This window comes from Cimex lectularius, unplaced genomic scaffold, assembly GCF_000648675.2.
Source record: "Cimex lectularius strain Harlan isolate CLEC.00 unplaced genomic scaffold, Clec_2.1 scaffold290, whole genome shotgun sequence".
Lineage (NCBI taxonomy): Eukaryota > Metazoa > Arthropoda > Insecta > Hemiptera > Cimicidae > Cimex > Cimex lectularius.
Window position 1 is genome coordinate 893,681 of NW_019394207.1, and position 23,537 is coordinate 917,217.

General features: G+C 33.8%; 1 protein-coding gene across 1 annotated transcript in view; it reads right to left on the bottom strand.

Annotated features, from left to right (window-relative positions):
* LOC106668552 (synaptogenesis protein syg-2-like) overlaps positions 1 to 23,537 on the bottom strand; it is a 269,026-nt gene that overhangs the window by 232,130 nt on the left and 13,359 nt on the right. Inside the window, exon 2 of the mRNA XM_014397411.2 lies at positions 18,478 to 18,686. Within this exon, the coding sequence (XP_014252897.1) occupies positions 18,478 to 18,658 (181 nt within the window). The 5' untranslated portion in view covers positions 18,659 to 18,686. The remainder of the gene's footprint in view (positions 1 to 18,477; positions 18,687 to 23,537) is intronic.

Below are 23,537 nucleotides of genomic sequence, written 5' to 3' on the forward strand. Positions count from 1 at the left end.
AAGTTCTGAACTTCTGCGAAATGAGAAATTAGAACATTATGTTTTCCTTGCCTTTGGCTAGAATGCGCGCGGTTTTTGTTTATATGAATTTTAATCTTGGAAAGGCCGAAGGCAATAACTACGGGCGGCAATCATTTTCGTGCAGCTTATCGGGCGAAATATCTCCATGTGCTGATTACAACAAGTATGTAAATTCATCTTAAGCTAAATTATTACTCAAGGGGAAACTAGCCTGTAGGCCAAAATGGAAATTTTCGTATGATATTATAAAAAAATGTGAAGGGGAAAATAATTTCAAATACCTATTTTTCCAAGGGTTTATGTTGACATTATATTTTTATATCGTATCATCCGTAACTCAAAATCAGATTACTACAAGTCATAGTACAATAACTATCTCGTATAAAACCTTTTTTCCTCTTTATTTGTTACATTCTTTTTTTACTATTATTGACCGTATAGACCATATTGTTAAACCAGAAGAATTGGGGACCGTTTTGTTTCTTAAGTGTATTAAGTTTTTACCATAAAATTGTACATTTAATATAAATTATATTGACATTTTAATGGGGTCAAGAATAGAGTTAATAGAATAAAGAAGTAAACGAAAATATAACGACAGGAGAATAAAGTTAAAAGAATTTAAACCAATGATAGCGTGTCTGAAATTTTAACTGCAACTAACTCGATTTTCATAATTAATTTCCTTGATCTAAAACTGTTTAATAATTGTAAAAAATATTGAAAAGAACTAGGGCAAGTCTTTGAAATAGCATTTATTGTTACGACATATTCAAAACTGTAAACGTTTCTAAATGCTTGGGGGAAAAACAGAATTGCCAAGGGAGTGATGAGCTACTCCACATTAATGTTCGTTGAAAATGGTCTTTCATTAAACATACAGGGTTGTGTAAAGACGAAAAGCCGCCATGGGGAATGTGGTAAAGAGAAAAAAATATTATAAACTGAATTTACAATTATACCCGGATCCAAAACCCCAGGTTAACGAATTTTGAATTAATGATCAAATAGAAAAGTAAAAACTGGTCAGGATTGGCCCTTTGAGCTACCACTCTCGGGGCGAGTTCATCCCAACTTATTTACTCGTTCGTTATCTTTTACTTACTTCTAACAGTTCATAAAAGGATTAACATTGTTTTTTTGTAGTAAAAAATATTTGTCTCAAATTTATAAAAATAAACTAAAGATTTATTGCTAATTTAACTTACACAATGATAAAAACTTAAGTACTTATCCATTTTTACAACCTCATTGCATGGTTTATATCCAATAGCAAATAATTATAAATAATAAGACTGATTTAATGGTATGCAGGGTGTCCTTTGACGAAACGTTAATACTTCAGGAGGTTATCCGCATGTCAAATAGAACTAAAATGTCCCGATTGTCCAAAATTTAGTCTCAATTGTATTCTTACTATTTCATTTTTCAAGCTATTTCAACCTTTCCCTACCTATTTCCATAATGCTCACGCATCTCGTAGAATATTAATTCCGCTCTAAATATGATTATTTCAATGAAAAGAGGATTAAAAAAAGAAAAATCTTAGTTAAGAAAAACAAGAACTTTGTAAACTCGTCAAAATTCTTCTTCTCCGTAATTTTGCATTGTGTTTGTTTAAGATTACAATAAAACACAAATATATCTCATAGGGTGTTCATTGCTGTTTTCATTATTGATGTCTAATTTTCAGATGGATTAACATTTTATGTGATTCGAGGGATTTTAGGGAATAAAGGTGTGTACGGTTGAGGTCACCTGAAAAGTGAAATATCTCGGGTACGAGACATTAAACAAGATATATTTTTTAGACTAATTTGACATGTTTGATAATGTCCTGACGTATTAACTTTCAATATACATCCTGCATATAAATTTAACCCTGCACATATATGGGCGCTCATCAAGGTTGCCGGCCTCCCAGTGGAGATGGGTCTGGGTTGTGGGACGAGGAGAAGAGGGTCATAATATATGTTTGAAATTTATTAAATACAATAAGATAACAATAATCTTCAGCCTGCAGGTGAAATGAAAACTAATAACTTAACGGTTAAAACTAGATACATTAATTCAATCCGATATTATAAAGTATATATTATAAAGTGTAACGCTTTAAGAAGAAAAAAATTACGACTAAACTCCAGTGCTTTAGAATAAACAAAAGAAAAAAAACATTGGCTTTTTATACTCGCTGCGGTTGCACCCAACTCTACATTCAGTCCACAACGGACTTGTTGACTCCTTGAATCACTTGCCACGTCGACGGTTCAACTTTTCTTCCTTTCTTGTCCCTTGCCTCGTCTCTCTCTCTCTCTGTCTCTCTCTCTCTCTCTCTCTCTCTCTCTCTCTCTCTCTCTCTCTCTCTCTCTCTCTCTCTCTCTCTCTCTCACTCACTCACTCACAACAACTGAACGCCTCCCTTTTTTTAAGGAGCAATGGCTCCTTATCTCGGTTGCCACGGTCCACAGCGGTTGTGCTGGCAGTGACAGTAGAGCCGGCCTTTTTTTGTATATTCTTTTTATTTTGATCTTTTGTGAGTGTATATGTATAAATTCTTTCAATAAAGTAACAATTACTTCTCCTTTGTAAAATAATTAAAATTAAAATAAAATTAATCAAGTCGAGATAGTCTCGTCATTATCCTCTGGGTGTTCCTTGAGGTCCTCTACGTGCCAGACCCCAGCTGATCATTTGCTGTCTAGAGTGTCTAGCTCGTAGATCACTCCTCCGACACTTTTCGCCTAACCCAAAAGTTGCTGAAGTTTGGTGCCAACTTTCTCGAAATATAATTTGACCCATCCGAAAGGGGATGGATCCGGCACTCCACGATTTTGTTAGGACGGTACGTTACTCCTCGTCTTAAGCTATATGCCCAGCGTCTAGTCGTCCTGCACCTCCTTGAACAGTACCGACATATTACATAACTTTTGTGATGGGCTGTCCTATCCAGGCATAAGTTTTCTCCATCATTCACAACCTCACCATCGTAATCCTCGCCCTCGCCCGACCTCGTTAGTTCTCTCCCATGATTGAAATAAGCCGGCGTAAAACCCGTTGCTTCATGGCGAATGCCAATTTAGGGAGACACTTATCCCATTCCCGCTGGGTATATTCCAGCATTCTCATGAGTGGCTTGTGGCATGCCGAACATCAAAAACACTTGTTCCTCAATCAGCCTTGCCGCATTCTGCGAAGTCGCGTTTCAGATCGGCAACAGAATGGAGTATTTCATGAAATTATCGCTCACCACGAGGAGATACCGGTTCTGCTTCTTAGAGATAGGCGCGGGTCTCATGATATCTGCTGTTATAATTTCTCATGGTCTTTTCGCAATTCTTCTGTCTCCCATCAGGCGTTTGGAGGGCTTATGGGCGATACACGTCTCGCATTTAGCTACATAGCGTTCGATATCTGCCGCCATCCCCGGGCAATATTCGACTCTTCGACCAGTTGGAGGGTTTTGTATGTATCTAGGTGTCTCGTGATCTCGCCATCCCCTCAATGTATGGTCTAAACTTCTCGATGACCCATAAAACAGCTAGATATTCTAGCTCAGTCGTGATATAATTCGTTCCGCTTGGTTGAGGTTCCGGCTTGCGGATGCGATAACCTTTTCGACTTCCTCATGTATCTGCAACACCATTGCTCCAAAACCTTTCGTCGATGCATCGGTCTGCAACGGCTTCGAGAAATCCGGGCGTGTCAATATTGGGGCTGATATTAATTTTTCCTTAACTGTCCTGAAGGCTAATTCTTGCTCTGAATTCCATCTTCATTTACCAACTTTCTTAAGGAGTTCGATCGAAGGCGACATCTTAGTAGAGAAATTCGGTATGAACCGCCTATACCACGATGCCAGCTCAACGAATTTGCGAATGCGCCTCGCAATTTACCATCCCGGAGACGGACTACGATGTGGGAAATGTACGGCAGCGGGTATGCGTTCCGTTTGGTGATCGGATTCAGTTGACGATAGTCTACGCAAAACTGGTGGGAGCCATGCAGCCAGCTTTTTAACCAATACCACTGGATATGATCATTCGCTCTTCGATTTAACCACCACGCCATCTTCCAGCAATTTCTTCAGTTCCTCGTCCAAGATCTTCTCGATGTACCGGGAGACCGGGAGTACCACTGCATATCAGAATCTTCTTTTAATCTGAGCTTTTTTTTAAACTGAATTTTAAGAGAGAGAGAGAGAGAGAAAGAGAGAGAGAGAGAGAGAGAGAGAGAGAGAGAGAAAGAGAGAGACCTGACCAAAGTTGGTACACGATCCAAGCCTACATCACCAAATGTGGTGATTACAGTTTCGTGTATCACCGTTTAATTAACAATTTATTTTTTACAGCCAGTGAAACAATAACTTCAAACAGTTATTGTACGAATATTTGCAGTAAAAAAGAAGCTCTTGTAAGTCGAAAATGGTCTTTTTCATGACTTCGTTTCCCCTTGCTAAATATTGCGTTCACCAGCTAAAGAAATCTGGAAATGGTTCTTCCACCCTGTTCATGGTCACCTTTTTCTGCAGTGTTTAATTAGGGTTTAAAGAACAACATTCACAAACAAAATTCGTTTTTTCAAAAATTGTCTCATCGTCGATAATTTAAAGTGGGGAAAGAAATGCTCGTTTCGAGGTAGGAGATAGTTATTTTGATGAAACTATTATTCATATGTTTCAATGCATTATTTTTCATGATAGTAACAATAATTACCACTAGAGGTGACGAACATTAAGATTTATGTTCATTACGTACGATTTTTACCGAGTCCATTCCAATAACAATTATTCGTTTTACAATGAATAAATAGTTAAAAATTAACGTATATTTTCAAAGACCATTTGGGCATTTAGGAAAAAATGTTTTGTAAACATTTCCTCCACATTTTCTTTACAAATGGCGCTCTTAGCGTGCAGAAATAGCCTGTTCTCTCAGGAGATCTTGATAAAACTGTTGCGTTTCAAAATGGAATGGGCCTCGAGATGATACACTTTTTATTAACACAACCTTTTAGTATGATTATAATTTTTAAAATACCTGTTTTTAAACTAACATTTATATTTAAAAGAATCGGCATAGGGGAGAAACTATAAGTGCTGGAACTTTAAACAATTGTCACCCCCTGATTTAAAAAAAGTTCAATATATTCTAGAAATAGAAATTAAATTATAATTTGTATTCAGAAATGGACAAAGCAAGGGCGCTTTGTTACTGCAATTTCACTTTTGATAAGTTACTGGAAAGAAGTAGAAACAGTCGAGAAGGGGTTGTGAGATTTCGACCGTGGATGAGCTCTTCAAAACAATTACCTCTCGGGCTTTTATACGGAAAGTTTCTAAGAAATATCATTAGAGTGGGGAAGGTTACGAGGTGGTTACGAGGGAAAGATGAGCGAGAGGGTCACTGAGCCGAAGGAACGTTAATCCGGGCGTACAGGAGATGAGGAAATTGTTAGCCTCAAGATTAAGCCTGTGAGAAAATCATTACTCTTCAGGTATACCATACATATTTCAATGTGGCTCGATGATTAGTTTACCGACCTGAAGCCTTATTTAATCATCTAAGTTCAATTTTCCACTTGGTTATATCGTCTATATTGGTTTAATCCTATATTTCGCTTTGGAATTTAATTGTTATTTATAACCTGACAAATTTTCGACTTTTATATGACAGTTGACAAAGGCAACACTTAATCGGTTGCGTTCTGAAAAGTGTTCAAATATATTTTCGTTTTGAAATGATAAATTGCACGTCAATTCACGAAATACGGAGGAGAGTGGTTTCTACAGGAGGTCAACTTGTTACTGTAGTGTTTTTCCCAAAAACTACTCACTTAGAAAAATAATTTAAACAGGCATTTGTGATTCCAAATTATATAAAGGGCATGGTAACAGTCATGGCGCTCTCTAAGCTAAATCACTTTCTGTAGTTTGACTTCAGTTTTACCCTAATTTGTCAACAAGCTACATAAAAATTAAGTGGAGAAATTGGTACATTTATCACTGGCCCAATCTCTATAAGAAGTATATATATACAAAATTCTAGGAAAAGCACGTACATATTTTAGCACGGCAATAAATAATGTTAATGAACAAACAGACAGGCAAGAAAAGGATCGGCAAGAAGAACTATACGCCCAGAACCTACATAGTAAGTATAACATTTGTTCTTCCCCTATTATTATTAATTTTTTTATTGGGGAGTTTTTCAAGATGAAATGTTTGCTTTTAATAATTCTGCAACTGACAAAAATCCTGATAAGATCATCCAACCGGTTCTAAAAGCACGTCAAATTGTCACATCCAAAATAACTGTTAAATACATCCAAAACCTTCCAGGACCTGATAACGACAATATTTTGTCAGGGTAAAAAATAATTATTGTTCATAAACAAGCAGACTGGAATCAGTGGATCGCAAAACAAACTATACGCCCAGAATCTGTTTTCCCAATTTTTTAATAATTATTTTGTTGGGGCTTTTCTGGGAACCAAAGGCACGTAAGCTTTTATTTTTTCTTTCTTTTCTAATGAGCCAAAATGTTTTGATCTCACTCGCGAGTTTAGAAGTATAGAAAGAAATAGGAGCTTTACTATTTCAAATGACAAGATTAACGTACTTTTTTTTGTACTGTACGACGAGACATTTTCACGATATTCACAATAAACCGAACGAAGTAATTAAAGATTATTTGGAGACCATGAGATGCGTTCTGGTGTGACGTAGGTTTAGAAAACCATTTTCTTTATTCTGCCAACGATTCGATCTTCACTGAGATCATCTTCAGGGCTTGGGATTTATAAACATTGTTTAAATTATACAAATACATGTAGGATATGAAAAAATAAATTTTTACAACGATAGAACTTTTAGACTCAATCAAAGTATTTGTACTCACTCAAAGTTCTGTGTTCTGTGTTTTCTGTGTAGATGTGTCATTATTGTGTGTCGTGTTGATAGTAGTGCCAGTGAGATATTGATTTTTTTTGTTTTTGTGTTTGTTGTTTTTTTGCTCATGAAATACATTTGGTGTAATTTATTGTTATTGCCATTATACTGTAGTAAAATGGCTCAGTAACCTTGAGAACTCGCGTCGGTGTTGAGTACCGTCTTTGCGGTTTCGGGGTTAAAGATACGAAAAATCTGCTTTGACTACAGAATATGTTTTAGAGTCTCAAACGACTGCAGATGTTCTTGATGTAGCTCAAACCTAGATTCATTTTTGGCCAAATCAGTTACTGGTCTAACAATCGTCGCATAATCTTTGATATATTTGCGTAAGTATCCGGTTAGTACTAAAAACTGACAAATTTTTTTCTTATTAGTTGGCACTGGAAACCTCGTGATAGCGGCGATTTTTGCATCTCATGGAGTAATTGTGTTATTTTGTATTATGTGGAATAAGTATTCTATTTTAGTATAGAAAAATTTAGGTTTATTCCAGATATTCTTTTCACATCTCTGCAGTACTTTCTCCAGCTTGGTAATAGCGTCTTGTTCGTCGAATCCAGGAATAATAACGTCTTCTGTATAGAGCATCACTGTGTCATTATCGAATAAATCTTTAAAACCGCTGTTGACAAAACGAACAAAAGCAGCAGGTAAATTGCTGAGTCCAAACGGTGCTCTCAGAAATGCATATTGTCCATTCGGAACGACAAAAGAATTTTCTGCTCGACTGCTTTAAGTCTAAGGTCATAAATATTCTTGCTCTGTTTAATTTGATTAATACCATCATGTATCCATTTTTCTAACTGGCCGTTTACGATTTTCTTCTCCGCCGGTGCTAGTCGTCGAGGAGACGGTCGAACTGGTGCATCATCAGACAAGCAAATTTTAAGTTTCACGTTTGAAAATTCCTTCGCTACTGGGTTGTAATTAGTCTTCAATTGGGTTACGTAATCGGTGAATATTGGTAAACCAACATATATATCGTTTAATATCATATTGGTTTATCGAAAAATTTTCGTTAAAGGTTTGCGTTTTACGGAAATTATTTGAGAATTTCTTAAACGTATTTCTACATGATCAAGAAATAATCTTGATAAAATAATATCATGATCGATAAACTCGTCGTCAACAACATGAAATTCAGAATCAGTATTATCATTGGCAATAATAGCACATTCCGAAAACCACACTTTAGTACAAAATTCGTGTTTTCCAATACCTGTAAATAATTTTTTTTCGTTTATAGAATCGTTTTTTAACAGTCGAAAACAAGATTGGTGTATTAAATTAAGGTCAGCACCACAATCCAAAAAGCCTGAGAACACGATATTGTGAATTTTAACTGGAGTGAGGATAGGGTCTGATGGAAGGCGAATCGATATTTTTAAATTGACGGCCAGGGTTGTTTGAAGTTGATCCGTCGTTGGAATGGAAGACTTTCCGTCGTTGTTCAGTACAAGCGAATGAGGGGTGAAACTACACGATGCGGGTTTGGGCGCAAAAAGCTAGTGCGGGGTTGGTAACTATGGAAACCAATACGACTGATTTCTCAAAATTTACTTTTTGTCATGCTTATTAGGAAACTTGCATTCTTTTCTTTTATGCCGAATCTTGCCACATCTGAAGCATTTTGGTATTTCCTCACGAAAATGGCAATTCGCTGATTCGTGATTTAATTCCCCGCAATTAAAACAACGTTTAGATGAACCCGGCTAGACTGGTTGTTTATTTGGCATTTCCGGTTTTGCGTCTTTCCAAATAATATTGGGTTTTGTGAGCTTCTTCATATTTTCGTACATTTTTAGTTTTTGACGAAAATCTTTACAATCTGTGGCTCCAAACAAAATAAATTTATTTTCTGGTTTGTATGGTATATTCTCTATAATGTACTCAAATGTACATTGTAATTCTATGTTTGCATGTGTAGAAATGTCCAGCATTTTATAGTAATATTCTAATAAAGTTTCGTTACGTCTGGACCAACTCCTCGTGTACAGCTTTCGAATTAAATTCCGGCGAAAATTCTTTTAATAGTGAGTTTTTAGTCTTTTCCTATCGGTACCACACCCTGAGTACCTAACAAAAAGTTTTGCTGAACCCGTCAACATACGTTTAGCAAACAAGAGTTTTTGTCGATCGGTTAAATTACATATTTACGCAATTTCATCACATTCGGTAATCCACGACGTGATCTTTTTTGTAATATCTTGACCAGAAAAGGGTTCCACCGAATCCTCGATGTCTCGAAATGTTATGAAGTCGTTTTTTGCTGATTTTGTCACATTGGGGGGGGGGCTATGATCGCCATCAGGTTCTGACTCAAAATAACGAAAATCGGACAAATCATTAACATGTGTCGATGTTTCCTGCATTTCGTTCTCTTATTTTTTCTCGTCGTTTAATTTTAACGTTTACTTAAACTTGAACTCTTACTGGTAGAGCTTAGGCCACGTTGTAGGAGAAGCACTCTGAGGTGTTCCACGGTAAATACATCATATTCGCCGGCGTCGTTCATCTTCAATGATTGCTCAGTCAGCAAAATGTTTTTCTATAGAGCAGCCCCCAATTTGTGGTGCTTGGAAGAAAACACTGTGACTATTCTTTTTACTTCCACATTAACACATCGACTTAAAGCGTCTTAACTTAGGATAACTTTCTTGATTCTTATGTCGTTTATCTCGTCCCCACCTCTCGGCTCGTCATCGTTGGTTATTCCCACATATATACAGGGTGACTAGCGAAAGTGTCGAAAATTTCAGGTGTTTCTACTCTCCATATGCAACAAAAAACTTCCGATAAACTCCTGTCCAAATCTAAACGGTAAAGAAGTAATTTAAGGTTTTATGTTTTTTTCGACTTATGTCCACTAAATTGCTTATAAACTTCAGAATTACTTACTACAGAAAAATGGTTTGTGCCACCTGAAAGAACGTTAAATTTAATGTAAATACATTGTAAAATTGATGGAAAAGTTCTGCACGAAAAATAATTCCGTAAAAAAATGTTGAAATTGCCAATTTTTTGAAAATGTTGGATTGGTAACTGTTAATAACTACGAACTCCTGGAGCTTTGAATTCTCGTAAAAGTTCCCCATTCCACTAGCTTCCAGCGGTATACCCAACTTTTTTGATCGCGCATATATATATATAATAAAGGGTATAGAAATATGGAGTTCAACCAAACCTTCCACTCCACAGATTCCATAACTTACAATCCAGACATCACAATCCTCCTCGACTTTTAAAAAGATCGCCCCCGTGGCCTGCTCTCACAGAGTGATGGACATTAGATGATGATTTATAATTTAGGAGTGCTATCACTGGATAGCTTCTCCATTTGATTTTTTATTGTTATTTAGTTTGAATTATCCCATTATGTATGTAACTTAAAATGTGTAATGTGAAGCGAAAAAAGTTATTTTGTAAATAAGAGCGGTTAATTTGACAACATAAATGGTTAATATGATAGAAAAAAAGGTATAACATGTATATATGTACAAAATAATTAAACATAGTTCGTATTCATGTCAGAAGTGTTGATTCCGTGAGTTTTCCAATTTTATACGTCGATAGTCAAAATTTAACTTACATTGTTGAATTATTTTTAACCAAGCACACAACATGTTACTTTAGTATTACTGATAGATATATCGGAGGGTAATGAATATTCAGGGTGAAACGTAAAAACAATATATGTTGTATGGAATAATTAACAAATGTGTATTATTACTTGGGAATATTTTCGATATAATCATGTAAAGAACAAAAACATTTATATTTGCCTTGGGTTTTTGTTTTGTTATTTTTCATTTTCAGCGTTTTAAGATCTCGGTTGTTGCCTGCAAGATAAATGATAGAAGCGATACGCATTACGGGGGGGGGGGCNGGGGGGGGGGGCGGAAAAATCGTGATAATTTCCTTGTTCCGTTTTGGCTTCTATTTACTATCTAAGCTTTCGATAGGGAGTAGATTTTTGCAAACAGATGTTTCTATTTTTGGTTGATTTAAGCGTGTATTTATAAAAATATATTGTAATATAATATTTTTTTAAACAGAAAATTTATAATAACCATTCAATCTTAAAGTACTGCTAAAATATAATTTAGTACTTTAATAAATTACAAAAAAAATACTGTTCTAAAAATAGATTTGAAGGTACAGTAAAATTTGTTTATATTTGCTTGTTGAATAAACACATTGCTTCAAAAGAATTAAACAAGATGAGTTAATGTTTGCTATGCGATCAACCAGCCTTTACCACGTCCTACCACATCCTGAATGTTGATGAGGATTCAGGTTGTGGTTTTCAAACATACAATGTTATTATATCAATGCCCAAGCTTTCGACTAGTTTTATTGTCTTCTTCAGGGGTTCTACAGACACATAGGAACATAGTTAGGTTGGTAGTTATAAATTATTTTGTCAATTTGTTGCTACTTACAGATAAAAAGTCACAACTTAAATATGCGCTCAGTTATCGGGTTTGTGGTCAATATAAACAGCAAGGTTTTGTTTTATTGCCAAGCTTTCGACTATATATTTAGTCTTTCTCAAGGCGAAAAACAATGTCATAAATTTATGAATAATTGCAAACATACAATATCACGTTACAAGTAAAAAAATATATAAACATGCCTTTCTTTATCACAGTAAGATCTTACTTTTTTTTTATATATATATATTTTTTTACTTGTAACGTGATATTGTATGTTCGCAATTATTTATAAATTTATGACATTGTTTTTCGCCTTGAGAAAGACTAAATATATAGTCGAAAGCTTGGCAATAAAACAAAACCTTCCTGTTTATATTGACCACAAACCCGATAACTGAGAGCATTGAAGTAGCTGGTCGATAAACTACTTCGCACAACTTAAATATATTATACAAATTCGTATATATACATAAAAGCCTTCTTCACTAGCTTTTTTTTATATAAACAATAAAAATTACTTAAAATTAATAAACTCTTCAGGTACATATGTATCACAGGCATTTGACTAGAAAATGTGCTTATCACGTTATCAGATGAGAGGTTCTCCAACACTGTCACCTACTGATAATAACCATTTGATACAATTTTTTTAAAAAGATCTTAATTTCTAGTATATTAGTAATGTTATCACAGCCTGTTATAATAAATAAATATATATGCAAGTATTGCTACGATTCTCGGAGGGGGGGGCTTGTCTTTTTCTAGAATCCCACTGTATATCACACTCAAATTATTCAAATCCGTTTTTATATTACATGCCATGTTATCTTGATGAATACATATCATTTCTCTTAAAAGTCTACGACCTGTATTTTGTTCTGAAACCATAATTTTGACTCCGTCGAAGTAAAATTATGGTTCGGAGCATGTTTATGCTTGATAGTGCTGTTCCCAGCCTTTCTTCATCACCGCAATCATACTAATGTTGCCGCACACGTTCAGATATTGTTTCGTTTGGCCGTAATATACAGTGGGACATTGTGCATATTTGATACAATACACTCTATTAGATTTCTGTAATAGAAAAAATAGAATATCTTAGTAATAGAAAATCTTTACTTTTTAGTTTTGTATAACAATTCTTACCCACTTTATTATTAAATTTGTAAACAACTTGTACATTCTCTGTTTTTTCTTTCAACACTTGTTTAACTTGTTTGATGTTCCAGCTACGTATGTGACCGGTTGATAAATTTTTTGCTCGACAGGTATGTTCTCATTCCTTGTTGCTCTTGACCTGTTTTCGAGTAATCTATTTATTAATGATCTTGGATATCCATTATCTATTAATATATAGAGCAATTTTTTCTTATTTTCATTGTGGAAACGATCATCACTCAGTTTCAGGGCCCTATCAATGCGGTTGAAAACTATGTTTACTTTCATTTGAAAAGAATGGATGGATGCGAAATGTAACACCTTGTCTGAGCTGGTTGGTTTCAAATACCAGTTGGTTATTAATTTTCCATTTTCCCATTGCATGTTTGAAGACCACAACCCGAATCCTAATCAACATCGTAATAAGATGAGTCGTTCCATAATACATAAATAAAAACAAGATTTTAATAATGTTACAAGTGTCGTCAGATGTTTTTCTCGAGGAGGTATTAACGATTTTTTAAAAAATTTTCTCTACACAGGGATTTTTTCGTGATGATCAGTAAGGAAGATGGTGGCTCGGGAGAAACGTTTTTAGGCCATCTCGGGTCAAAACATCGGTTCGACGTTCTGTATCACTGTGTCAACAAAGCATTAGTGTCGACGTTATTCTCCCTCCAGCTCTAAAACCTGATTTTACAGCCTTCCCTAAGCCCTCTTAATACCCTACTCAGGAAAAACGGTCCGGCCGGAAATACAAATAGTCAACGTTAAACTATTTTTATTACATCATAAATAAAATATTCTAGGTACCTCGGGGTTAAATTCTCTATTACTATCGTATTACATATTCATTTTTTGTGTGGAATAAAAAAAAGGTTGAATTTCAAAAAGACTAAAGTCTTCTTTGTACTCTGTGATATTTTACAAATGCATTGAGCATTTTTGAACAGAATGACATCATACTGTGTCACTTTAGTTTTTTAAAAAACTACTCAACCTATAGTTCTCTTTAGAACTTAGCAAGAATTAATATTCAATTATTTAACATATTATTTTTAAAATATTTAACGTTTTTCTGAATCAGATGAATTTGCAAATTGAAACGTAGGTCACTGTATGTAAATGTTACTTTTTTAACATGCTTAAGAAATTTATTTATTTTGCTTATATTTTTAAGGAAGAGCTCTATTTTCGAACATTAGCTTTTTCCGTCAGATTAACCCTTTTTAACCCTTAAATCGTAAGTTTATAATTTGAAGTTAAGCCATTCAATAAAGCATTGAAAACGTTGGAAGATGAAGTATGAAATATGAACATGTATAGTAAAATTCATTTATATTTTAGATTTTTTTTAAATATAAAGAATAATTGCTTTTATAAAGAAATGTGGTTTTCAAGAGCACAATTTTTTATTGTTTTAGAAATCTCCGATTATAGCTTTCTTCCGTCAAATAATAAATTAGCATTTTTTGCATTCAAATTAACTATTTTTAACTTCAAATTAACTTTTCTTACTTTCAAACCTTCTTTTTTAAAAGAACAAAAACCCGGGGCGTAGGCGGCCCCAACGGTTTCGGCATTGACACAGCGCTCAGCATTGTAAGGTAAAGGTCCTGGGTTCAAATCTAGCGGCCGTGCATTCGAACCGGACATAGTTACAAATGGACTTTTTTTTCAAGACCAACAACACCCCGAGAGTTGATATGACCTCTGCTGTTCGAACCCTCGTTTAAAAAATGGTGCCGACTGACGATCTCGTGAAAAATGTGAAGGGAGTTTTGTCGTATATCGTGAGTACAAAACAAAATATAAGTTCCGAAGTAAGAGGCAAAATCAAACTGCCTTCCTCTGATTTGGTGAAACTAGTGAACGAGTTCCACACTGTTTTTCAAAAACACCGGCAACCCGAGGTTCATAAAACCTCGTAGTTGAAATACCCTCATTAAAAATAATAAACAATTATTATTAAACAAACATTTCTCCAAAAAGCATATCGTAACATAATTTTAAACAAATATTCATTTGTACCTTTCTCATGAATGTACAAATAATTTCCCCAGGTACGACCCGTCACCGTTTTCAATGCGGCCCCCGGATTAATATTGTATTTACAATGAAAAATTGCATAATTTTATATTTTTAAAATGTAAATCAAATAAGATGGCATTATGCAAAGAATTAGCCAGTAGACGTACATTTGGAGTATATATTTATAATGTCCTCCAAAAGTATTCTTAAATTCCTCGTCTTTTTCCTTACGTTATCACTGCAATTTTTAATGCTGTAATAAAAACATTATTTATCATATAATTTGACCAAAAATCGGTTTTGCCAGAGCAGAGGGCTCTATAAAGTCCCGGGGAGCTGGTGTTTGTGAAGAAAAAAATCTAAATTTCCCTGAATTCAAACCAGGGATCTTTACCTTAAGGCGATGAGCCCCGTGTCAACGCCTTAAACGTTGGAGCTACCGACGACCCCCAAAAACCGAGTAAATAAACAATATTAAATAAAACCCATGCTAAGTGCTTTCTGGACAATAGCTGGATAACTTTAAGTAAGCGGGGAACACACCCGACCACCGCTACCCGACGTGACCCGAAACCACCCGACGCAAATCCAATGTCCAATTTTCCTAGCACGAACATTGCACACGGTGGATTAGTGTTATGAAATGCCAGCCAACGTTGACACTCATCTGTTGATTGTTAAAGAGTTGAACAGATTTCAGAGCCCATGGAGAGATTGTTGGTATTGAAGGTGGTGTAGAAGGCTTGAGCAATGGGGTAAGGATGGGGTGAAATTGTGAAAAACGAATCATATGGTCGTTGTAGATATGAACTTGTGAATACTTTTGACTGGAATGCATGGTTACTCATTATGCGTAAATAGGTCGATGTATGGCTGATTTAGGTCCTAGATGTCTTCATAGTTTCGTACTATACAGACTGATTCATTAAGTGCACATTATAACTGAATTTCACACATAGAAGACAAATAAGTGCCCACTACTGCCGGTTTTATGTAGCTCACACACTACAGCTAAAAGAATCGAACTTAACAAAGATACGGGACAGCTCAGATGTCAACTTGATCCTAAATGCGGAATAAAATTGTTAGCGCAATTTGGACTTATAGAGACGAGCTTTGGAACTAGGATTGGCTTACCAACACCCAAAGGATCCAATCCTTTCAATCCTTAGTCCTCAGAAGTATGGTATGAACGCTCTCTTCAATAAAAACAAAGTCGTCCCATTCGTGATTAGCCTTATCCGAACGAGATTACAGATCTTCACTCCAATCCGCTACCAAACCTATCTTAACGTAATTTTTCTCCACGTCGCCTGTGCGCTCTTAAAATAATCCTTAACAACCGTCCTAAATGCTGAGAATGACAGAAATGCCCGGCTCCTCCCACCGTCTGATTCTTGCCTCGTTATTACTATTACACATCATAATGCCAATTATATGGATTTTTGTACAAAAAACACTAAAAAATAGTATTGGTGTATTAACTTTTATTCTTAAAAAATTAAAATAAACTGAGTAATGAGTCTGTGGAAGTTACATTGTTTTGATTTGCTTTATACGTTCTTCAGACGTGGAGTTCACTGAAGTATAAGTGAAAATTTAATTTGCGTTTAAACGTATCTTCAAAATTGTTTATATTGCACATATTTGGAACTAATGAAAAGTTTTGCCACGCATAATTAGTCTAGAACTATTTCAAGCTCTCAATCAAATTAACTTATTTGATGGCTTTTCACAGATAACAATCTATTATATTAATTTGGCCCTTAATTTCCCAGCTAGCTCTCACCTTGTAGATAAATAATATTTAAGCACAATTTATTGTACTATGGTCCAATAAATTCGCCCAAAGGATAAATAATGGTAGCGTGTTATAGGGAATTTACATAATTTAGCAGTTTTTCATTCTGTCTTCAGAGATATGCATTGGCTCCTATAATTTGAGAGAATGAGCCAGGAGAATTCACTTACGATACTAAGACCCCGATTACATGTTGCACTGGTGTGCCATACCGTGCTTTACACAATCTGAGTAAATTTATATATACAAGGGTGTAATTCATTCCCGAACGGCCAGAACGATTTAGTTTTAAACAGCCTTCGTGTATGTTTGTTTACGTTTTAAATATAATTAATCCGATGATGTATTACTGATGGACTGATAGTTAAAAACGCAAACTCAAAATCAATGGCAAATCCCGTCCCAAGGAAAGGGAGCAGAATCAGCTTTGCTCACTCACCCAACTGCCTGAATTAAGAAACCACCATTTAAATGTTGACAGGTATATTCACTACTGCTTTTAAAAATTAAATTGGGGGCGTCGGTGGCCGCAACAGTTTAGGCGTTGAAATACGATAATCTTCCGACCTCCAATTTAGTTGTAGTATAGGTTAGTAAATTAGTATGAATGTGAATTATGAAAATGTGTAAATATTAGATATATGTATTTTAATTTATCACGTGTGGGAGGGTAACAACAAACAAGATAACGAATCCCCTTTTAGGTGAATTAGGTGAATCGGAAGGCAACAGTTATTTAGTTGAGGCATAAGAAGACTCAGAAAAGAATATACACATAATAGATAAGAAGAAAATGCGAGAAGGTTTATATGTGAGGCGCCGGCGATGACCAGTTAGCCGGAAAAAAAAAAAAAAAAAAAAAAAAAAAAAAAAAAAAAAAAACACTTCCTAATCTATTATTAAGGTATCATTTTAATTTTAATTAATTAATAATTGCCCAAAATCGCAATTTAAATAAGAAAGATAGCTCCCTCCGAAAAAAGAGGATGAAGAAAAAGAAGTGTTGTTGTGTTTTTGTTTCTTATTATTTTTAAGCAGCATTAGTTTATTTATCATATTTGTATGGAAGAATAAAAGATAACGATGAGCCTATACTCATGCTGAGACTGTTGCTAGTCTGACTCCATTCTTTAATTAAATATTATTATTAGCCATACAAGCCTATAAAAAATCATCGTCATCAGCATCAAAAATTTGAAATTCTAATTAAAGAATAGGAATACATTTTATAAATTAAAATGGTTTTTTGCATACATTTGGCCTTCCGAATTAAGAATTATAAAAGGATAAATTAATGCTTTGAAATGGCAATAGGATAAATTAATTTATGAGTTAATCTTTTGTAGTCATAGCTTTATTCCACTCAGAAGGTAACCTAGTTACCTAATGCCTAATAGGTAGAAGGTTTAAATGTTAGGGCGTGAAATGACCTTAGGGGTTAAACGCCATTAAAAATTAATAATAATAATAAATAATTTTATACTGTCATTTTTGAAATATCTAAGAGTTTTCTGTACCAATATTTAAATGGTTTTCAATAGTTTTTAAAAATATAAAATCGAATGAAATTGACTAACTTGCAAATGAAAATATTGGCCACCATTTAAGAAAAATATAGGGCTTTAATGAAAACTTGAATTTGTGTAACTCTGAAAAAAAAGGTTATGCTAAACAAATAATTTTTAGTTCAAGGTTGCGTAGTTTTTAACACAATTTAGAGGTGCACTAGCATGATGACAGCCTGTATATACATCATTTTTTTCATAGTTGTCAGGAATTTCACTCATAGGATCAACCTGCTATGTGTGAAAACGAAGTGTCACTAATATTATCGATTTATTCTTATTAAAGGAATCGAAATGAATTGAGAGTGGTGCTATAAAAATGCCATCACATTTATCTTAGAGCGACTATTGTGGTGAGTAATACCCTCATTTGCATGTCTATCCACTAGTGCATTTTTAATCGGCCGATAAACTGTAGCCACTTCGGTGCCGTTCGATAAACTCCAATCTCCGATATGAACCGGATAATCTATGAATGGAAATAATACGCGTGTGATTCAATTTACATAGACTTACCGATAACGGTTAAGTTGAGCTTGTAATTTCTCGTAGGTGAGGTCTTGAAATCGACTCGACACTTGTAAATAGCTTCGTCCGTTTCCTGTACATTGTCTATGGAGAGAGTCGCAGGTTCAGTCACGGTTCTGAAATAGGCCCTCTCTTCAAGCACGTCTTTATCTTTCCAGTGGGATCCCATCTCGGCACCTTTTCCCCGGCCGTCCAAGCTGTAAAAGAAAGAAAAAACTAATTAAAATCTGACTAGACCCAAGCGAGATAAAACTGAAACGTGCTAAATGAGATAAAACGCCGTACATCCGCGATACAAAACTGAGCTAGGAGACAAAATAAAAAAAAGTTTACTAAACGGAATAAAAATAATTCAATGAAGGCATAGAGTATCTGTAATAAATTTTTTTTCGCAAACCCACTTAAAACTTTTTTTTACATACAGTTCCTTCCATCATAACCGCTAGTTGATACGGGGTTGGTGGTAAAATGTTCAAATCATAAAAAACATAAACCCGACATGATCAGCCTTATATATTACTTTTTTACAGGTTTTGTCTGTCGTAAGTGTGAAAATTTGTTTATTGATGGCAACTCAATTTTTTCTCGAAAAAAACCGTTAAAAATTACATATTTTTTCTTCTCTTACTTTGTGTTTCATTTATTTCAATATTTAGGGTGGTAGTCAAATATTGAACTCACAAAAACTTAAAATTGCTAAGATCAGCCATGAGTTTTGTTTATTACTTCTCTATAAATCTTCAGTGCTGCTAGGAGTTATAATCTTCAACTAAACATATTGTTTTCCTCTTCTTTGTTTTTAATTTCGTTTGATATAACTACGCGGTTGCTGGTAAAACGTTGAAATAATAAAACATAATAAAGACAAGATAAGCCAAGAGATTTATTTATTACTATCTGCAATCCCTCATTCAGGGCTGCTAGGACACAGTCATATTTAAGTTGTCATATTGTGTGCCGACTGACGATCTCGTGAAAAATGTGAAGGGTGTTTTGTCGTATATCGTGAGTACAAAACAAAATCTAAGTTCCGAATTGAGAGGCAAAATCAAACTGCCTTCCTCTGATTTGGTGAAACTAGTGAACGATTTCCACAGTGCTTTTTCAAAAACACCGGCAACCCGAGGTTCATTAAACCTCGTAGTTGAAATACCCACATTAAAAATAATAAACAATTATTATTAAACAAACATTTCTCCAAAAAGCATATCGTAACATAATTTTAAACAAATATTCATTGATGACATTTGATTTGTTGTTGTGTTGATGAATGATGGAGTGAGTTCGGTGTGCAATCCTTTTTAAAAAAAAAGATAGTTCCTAATCACAGCAAGTTGTTTTATAACGATCCGCATTTCGAGCCCTTAGCTTGGAAACGTGAACCCGCCGATATCCCCGCCAACGCGATGTTCCAATGAGAAGCTAGTTTTTTAATGGCGCTCAATTTGAACGTGCGAAAAGCGGGAATTATAACACAAGTAAATATTATAATGGTAAATACTGTAAGAAATTAATTATAAATTAGTGATTAAATATAAAAGATAAAAAAATAGAATAATACCTTAATAGTATTAAAATNTTATGGCGGCGAACATTCAAATTGTCGCCAAACCCCTACTGCTAGAATATCCCATCGTTCAATGCGAGACAATTGGAAAACGAAGAGGCTCTATGAGGAATGGTGTGGGAGTCGGGTTTCGAGCGAGAAACGGAAAGGACGAAAGAAGTGACCTGCAAGAGTCTGCGCAAACCAGAAAACAAGAAGTGTGTAATTTATTTTTTTATATCGTATGTACGATTTATATTTTTTCAAAAAATTATATGAGCTCGTAGTTTTGGCCATAGGAGAATTAGTTTATATTTTTATTATTTTAATTTGTATATAAACAGATTGAATTTTTTTAAATAATTAAATATATTGGACTTTATAAGTAGGAAAGTACTTGTTTATTTCTTTATTATAGGAAAGTATTTGTTTATGTTCTTTTTATTTTTTAATAATAGAAAGAATTGTTTAATAAATAGGTTTATAGTGGAATTTAATTTACCCTAACACTACAAAAATCGGTAGCAGAGCGTCTGACAATTCAATTAGTCAGAGTGTTACGATTTACTACTGATTAGAAAGTAATTAAGTAACAATGGGAAAAAATAAAAAAAGTTCCACACAAAGATCACCGATAAATACTCGGTCGCAAACAAAAATTATACAAGAAGAAAAAGAAAAATGGACGCAAAAAATTATAGATAATTTGATAGAAGTTATATTAAATAAATTGCAAAGAACACAGGATAATGATATAATGAAAGAATTGATTTCGGATATCAAACAAGAATTTAGTATGAAAGGTAATAAAGAAGTAGGTGAAACCGACAAAGACACAGACGCAAATATTGATACCAAAGAGAATGTTCCACCAAAGACTGAGAACATTTCTGATTCACATATAATAGGGTCCACATTTCTAACATATACACAGAATACATGTCCTGATTTTAGCTTATTAGATCATGAAGAATCAGGTTCACAACAGGTTTCCACAGATTCAAGTTCGCATAATGAATCCATAGATTTTAAAAATAAGTCGAAATGCCATAAAAAATCAAAGTTCATCTCATACACACTAGAACATAAATTACAACACCTTCCTTATTTTCATTTGTACAACCCACAATCAATAATAAATTTTTTATTAAAACTCGAACCTATTGCAAGAAGAAATAAAACGCAATTTAAATCAATATTATCCATACTATTAGAGAGAGAAAATAACAAATTATTGGCTAATTTCATGTACAATGCCCTAATATTTCCAAAAATAACTTTTCACATATTTGCCTCTTCACTATTACAAAATGGATTGTCTGAGAAACAATATATGCAGGTTAAAACAAGCATGTTATTCCGACCTCAACCAGAAAATATTAATTTACGAGAAAACATTGAAAATCAAATGACTTTAATAAAATTATTCAATCTAAAAAATGAGCAAGAAAATGTACGATATATATTAAATGCTGTACATCCCAAATATTTAGTTTTATTAGGAACTAATGTGTTCAATAAATAACTACACAGATTTATTTAAAAAAATAAAAAACATAGAAATAATTTTGAACGAAACATACGGTTATGGTGAGAATAACATCCCCAATTTTAATTATAAACCCACATATGCAGATGTAATTAAAACGAAATTATTACCTACAGAAGTCAACTACAATTACGATTATAATGAGCTACCAGCAAGATTTCACAGGCAAACATTCAATAATAGAAACTTTAACATACAAAATTTTAATAGAACCTTTCAATCGAGGCCCAGAGTTCACAACAATTACCCTAACAATAGATTTAACGGTCAAAATTTTAATCGCCAAAACAATAACCGACAGAACGGTGAATTATCGTAACAGGCAACAAAACAATCGTTTTATAAGCGCTAATTATAACACAAATCCGAATTACAGTAATTATACACCTAAAAATACTTCTTATGGAAACCGTTCAAAAAACTATTCAACAAAAAAAAAACATAGATTACCTAGCAAAAAAAAGTTAAATTTCAAGACAATTATGACAACAAAGCCTTTTCAATTTTGACTAAGCATATTAATAATTTTAAAAAATTTAAAGAAATAGTAGATCAAGCCCATGCAGTTTCTGAACAAAAATATACATAAAAAAACTAATTGGAATGACACTTCTCCCAAAATGCACAAAATTACAAAATATAACCTTGCCAAAAATAAAACTCAATATTAATAATTCTATAATCAATGCATTAATAGACGCAGGAAGTACAATTAATGCTATATCTGATAACTTATTCCAAAAATTAAAAAAGAACACTTTTAAAAAATTGCAATTTAACAATACTAATGTAACATCAGTTAATGGAGATAGTGTCAAATTAAAAACTAAAATTCTATTAAAAATTAAATTTCAAAACCTTACATGGCCAGTTGAATGTTACGTAATAAACAATATGCCAATGGAAATATTATTAGGTTATCCTTTTTTTTAAAAAAACAGCTATTATATTAGATGCCCATAATAATAAATTATCTTTTGCAAGTAACCCTTTAAAATCATATGACTTAAATTATAACAACCATGAACTAGAAATTGCGTCTGCCGAAAGTGAGAACAAAGATTTCAAAATAGTAAACAACAGTTATTCAGATATCGTGAGATGCGGTCGGGATATCTGAATAACTATAGATTAACGGTCACTAATCTCTACAAATAGTAAACAACGTTAATACCGAAGCCCTCAGATCATATCTTAAGGATCATATCATATCTAGTTAAGAAATTCCCTAACGTATTAAAAACAAAAATTGGATGTGCCAGAAATTTTAGTTTAAAAATATTTGTTACGTTTAACAATATGGCCCGTTTAACAACAACGTCCATATCCGTTGAATCCATTGAACTAAAAAAAAAAAAAAATGAAAGAAATTACGGACGAGTTGTTAGATCAAAAAATAATCCAAGAAAGTTATTCAACTTGGGCATCACCTTGTTTTCTAATTCCAAAAAAATCCAATCCAGAAAATAAAAGATAAATTAAGATAAGATAATTATAAAAATTAACGAAAAAATTAAATTTACAGCATGGCCATTACCCAGCATAGAACACATATTCTGCCATATTAGAGGCGCTAGATACTTTACGATTATAGATTTATCAAACGCTTTCCAACATATACCATTAGTAAAGCAATCTAGATGTAACACAGCATTTAAAACTCCGTATGGACATTATGAATATAACAGAATACCATTTGGTATAAGTTTAGGAGCACAAACCCTTACACAATATTTAGAAAAAATTTTAGCCCATATAAAATATAAATTTGTATGGAATTTTCTTGATGATATCATTATATATTCAAAAGATCAACAACAGCATAAACAACATATAGAACAAGTCATGCAAATATTGCAAAATAATGGATTAACTGTAAACCCTGAAAAGATGAAAATAATGCAAACATCAGTATCGTTCTTGGGCCATCAATTATCATACAATTCTATAAAA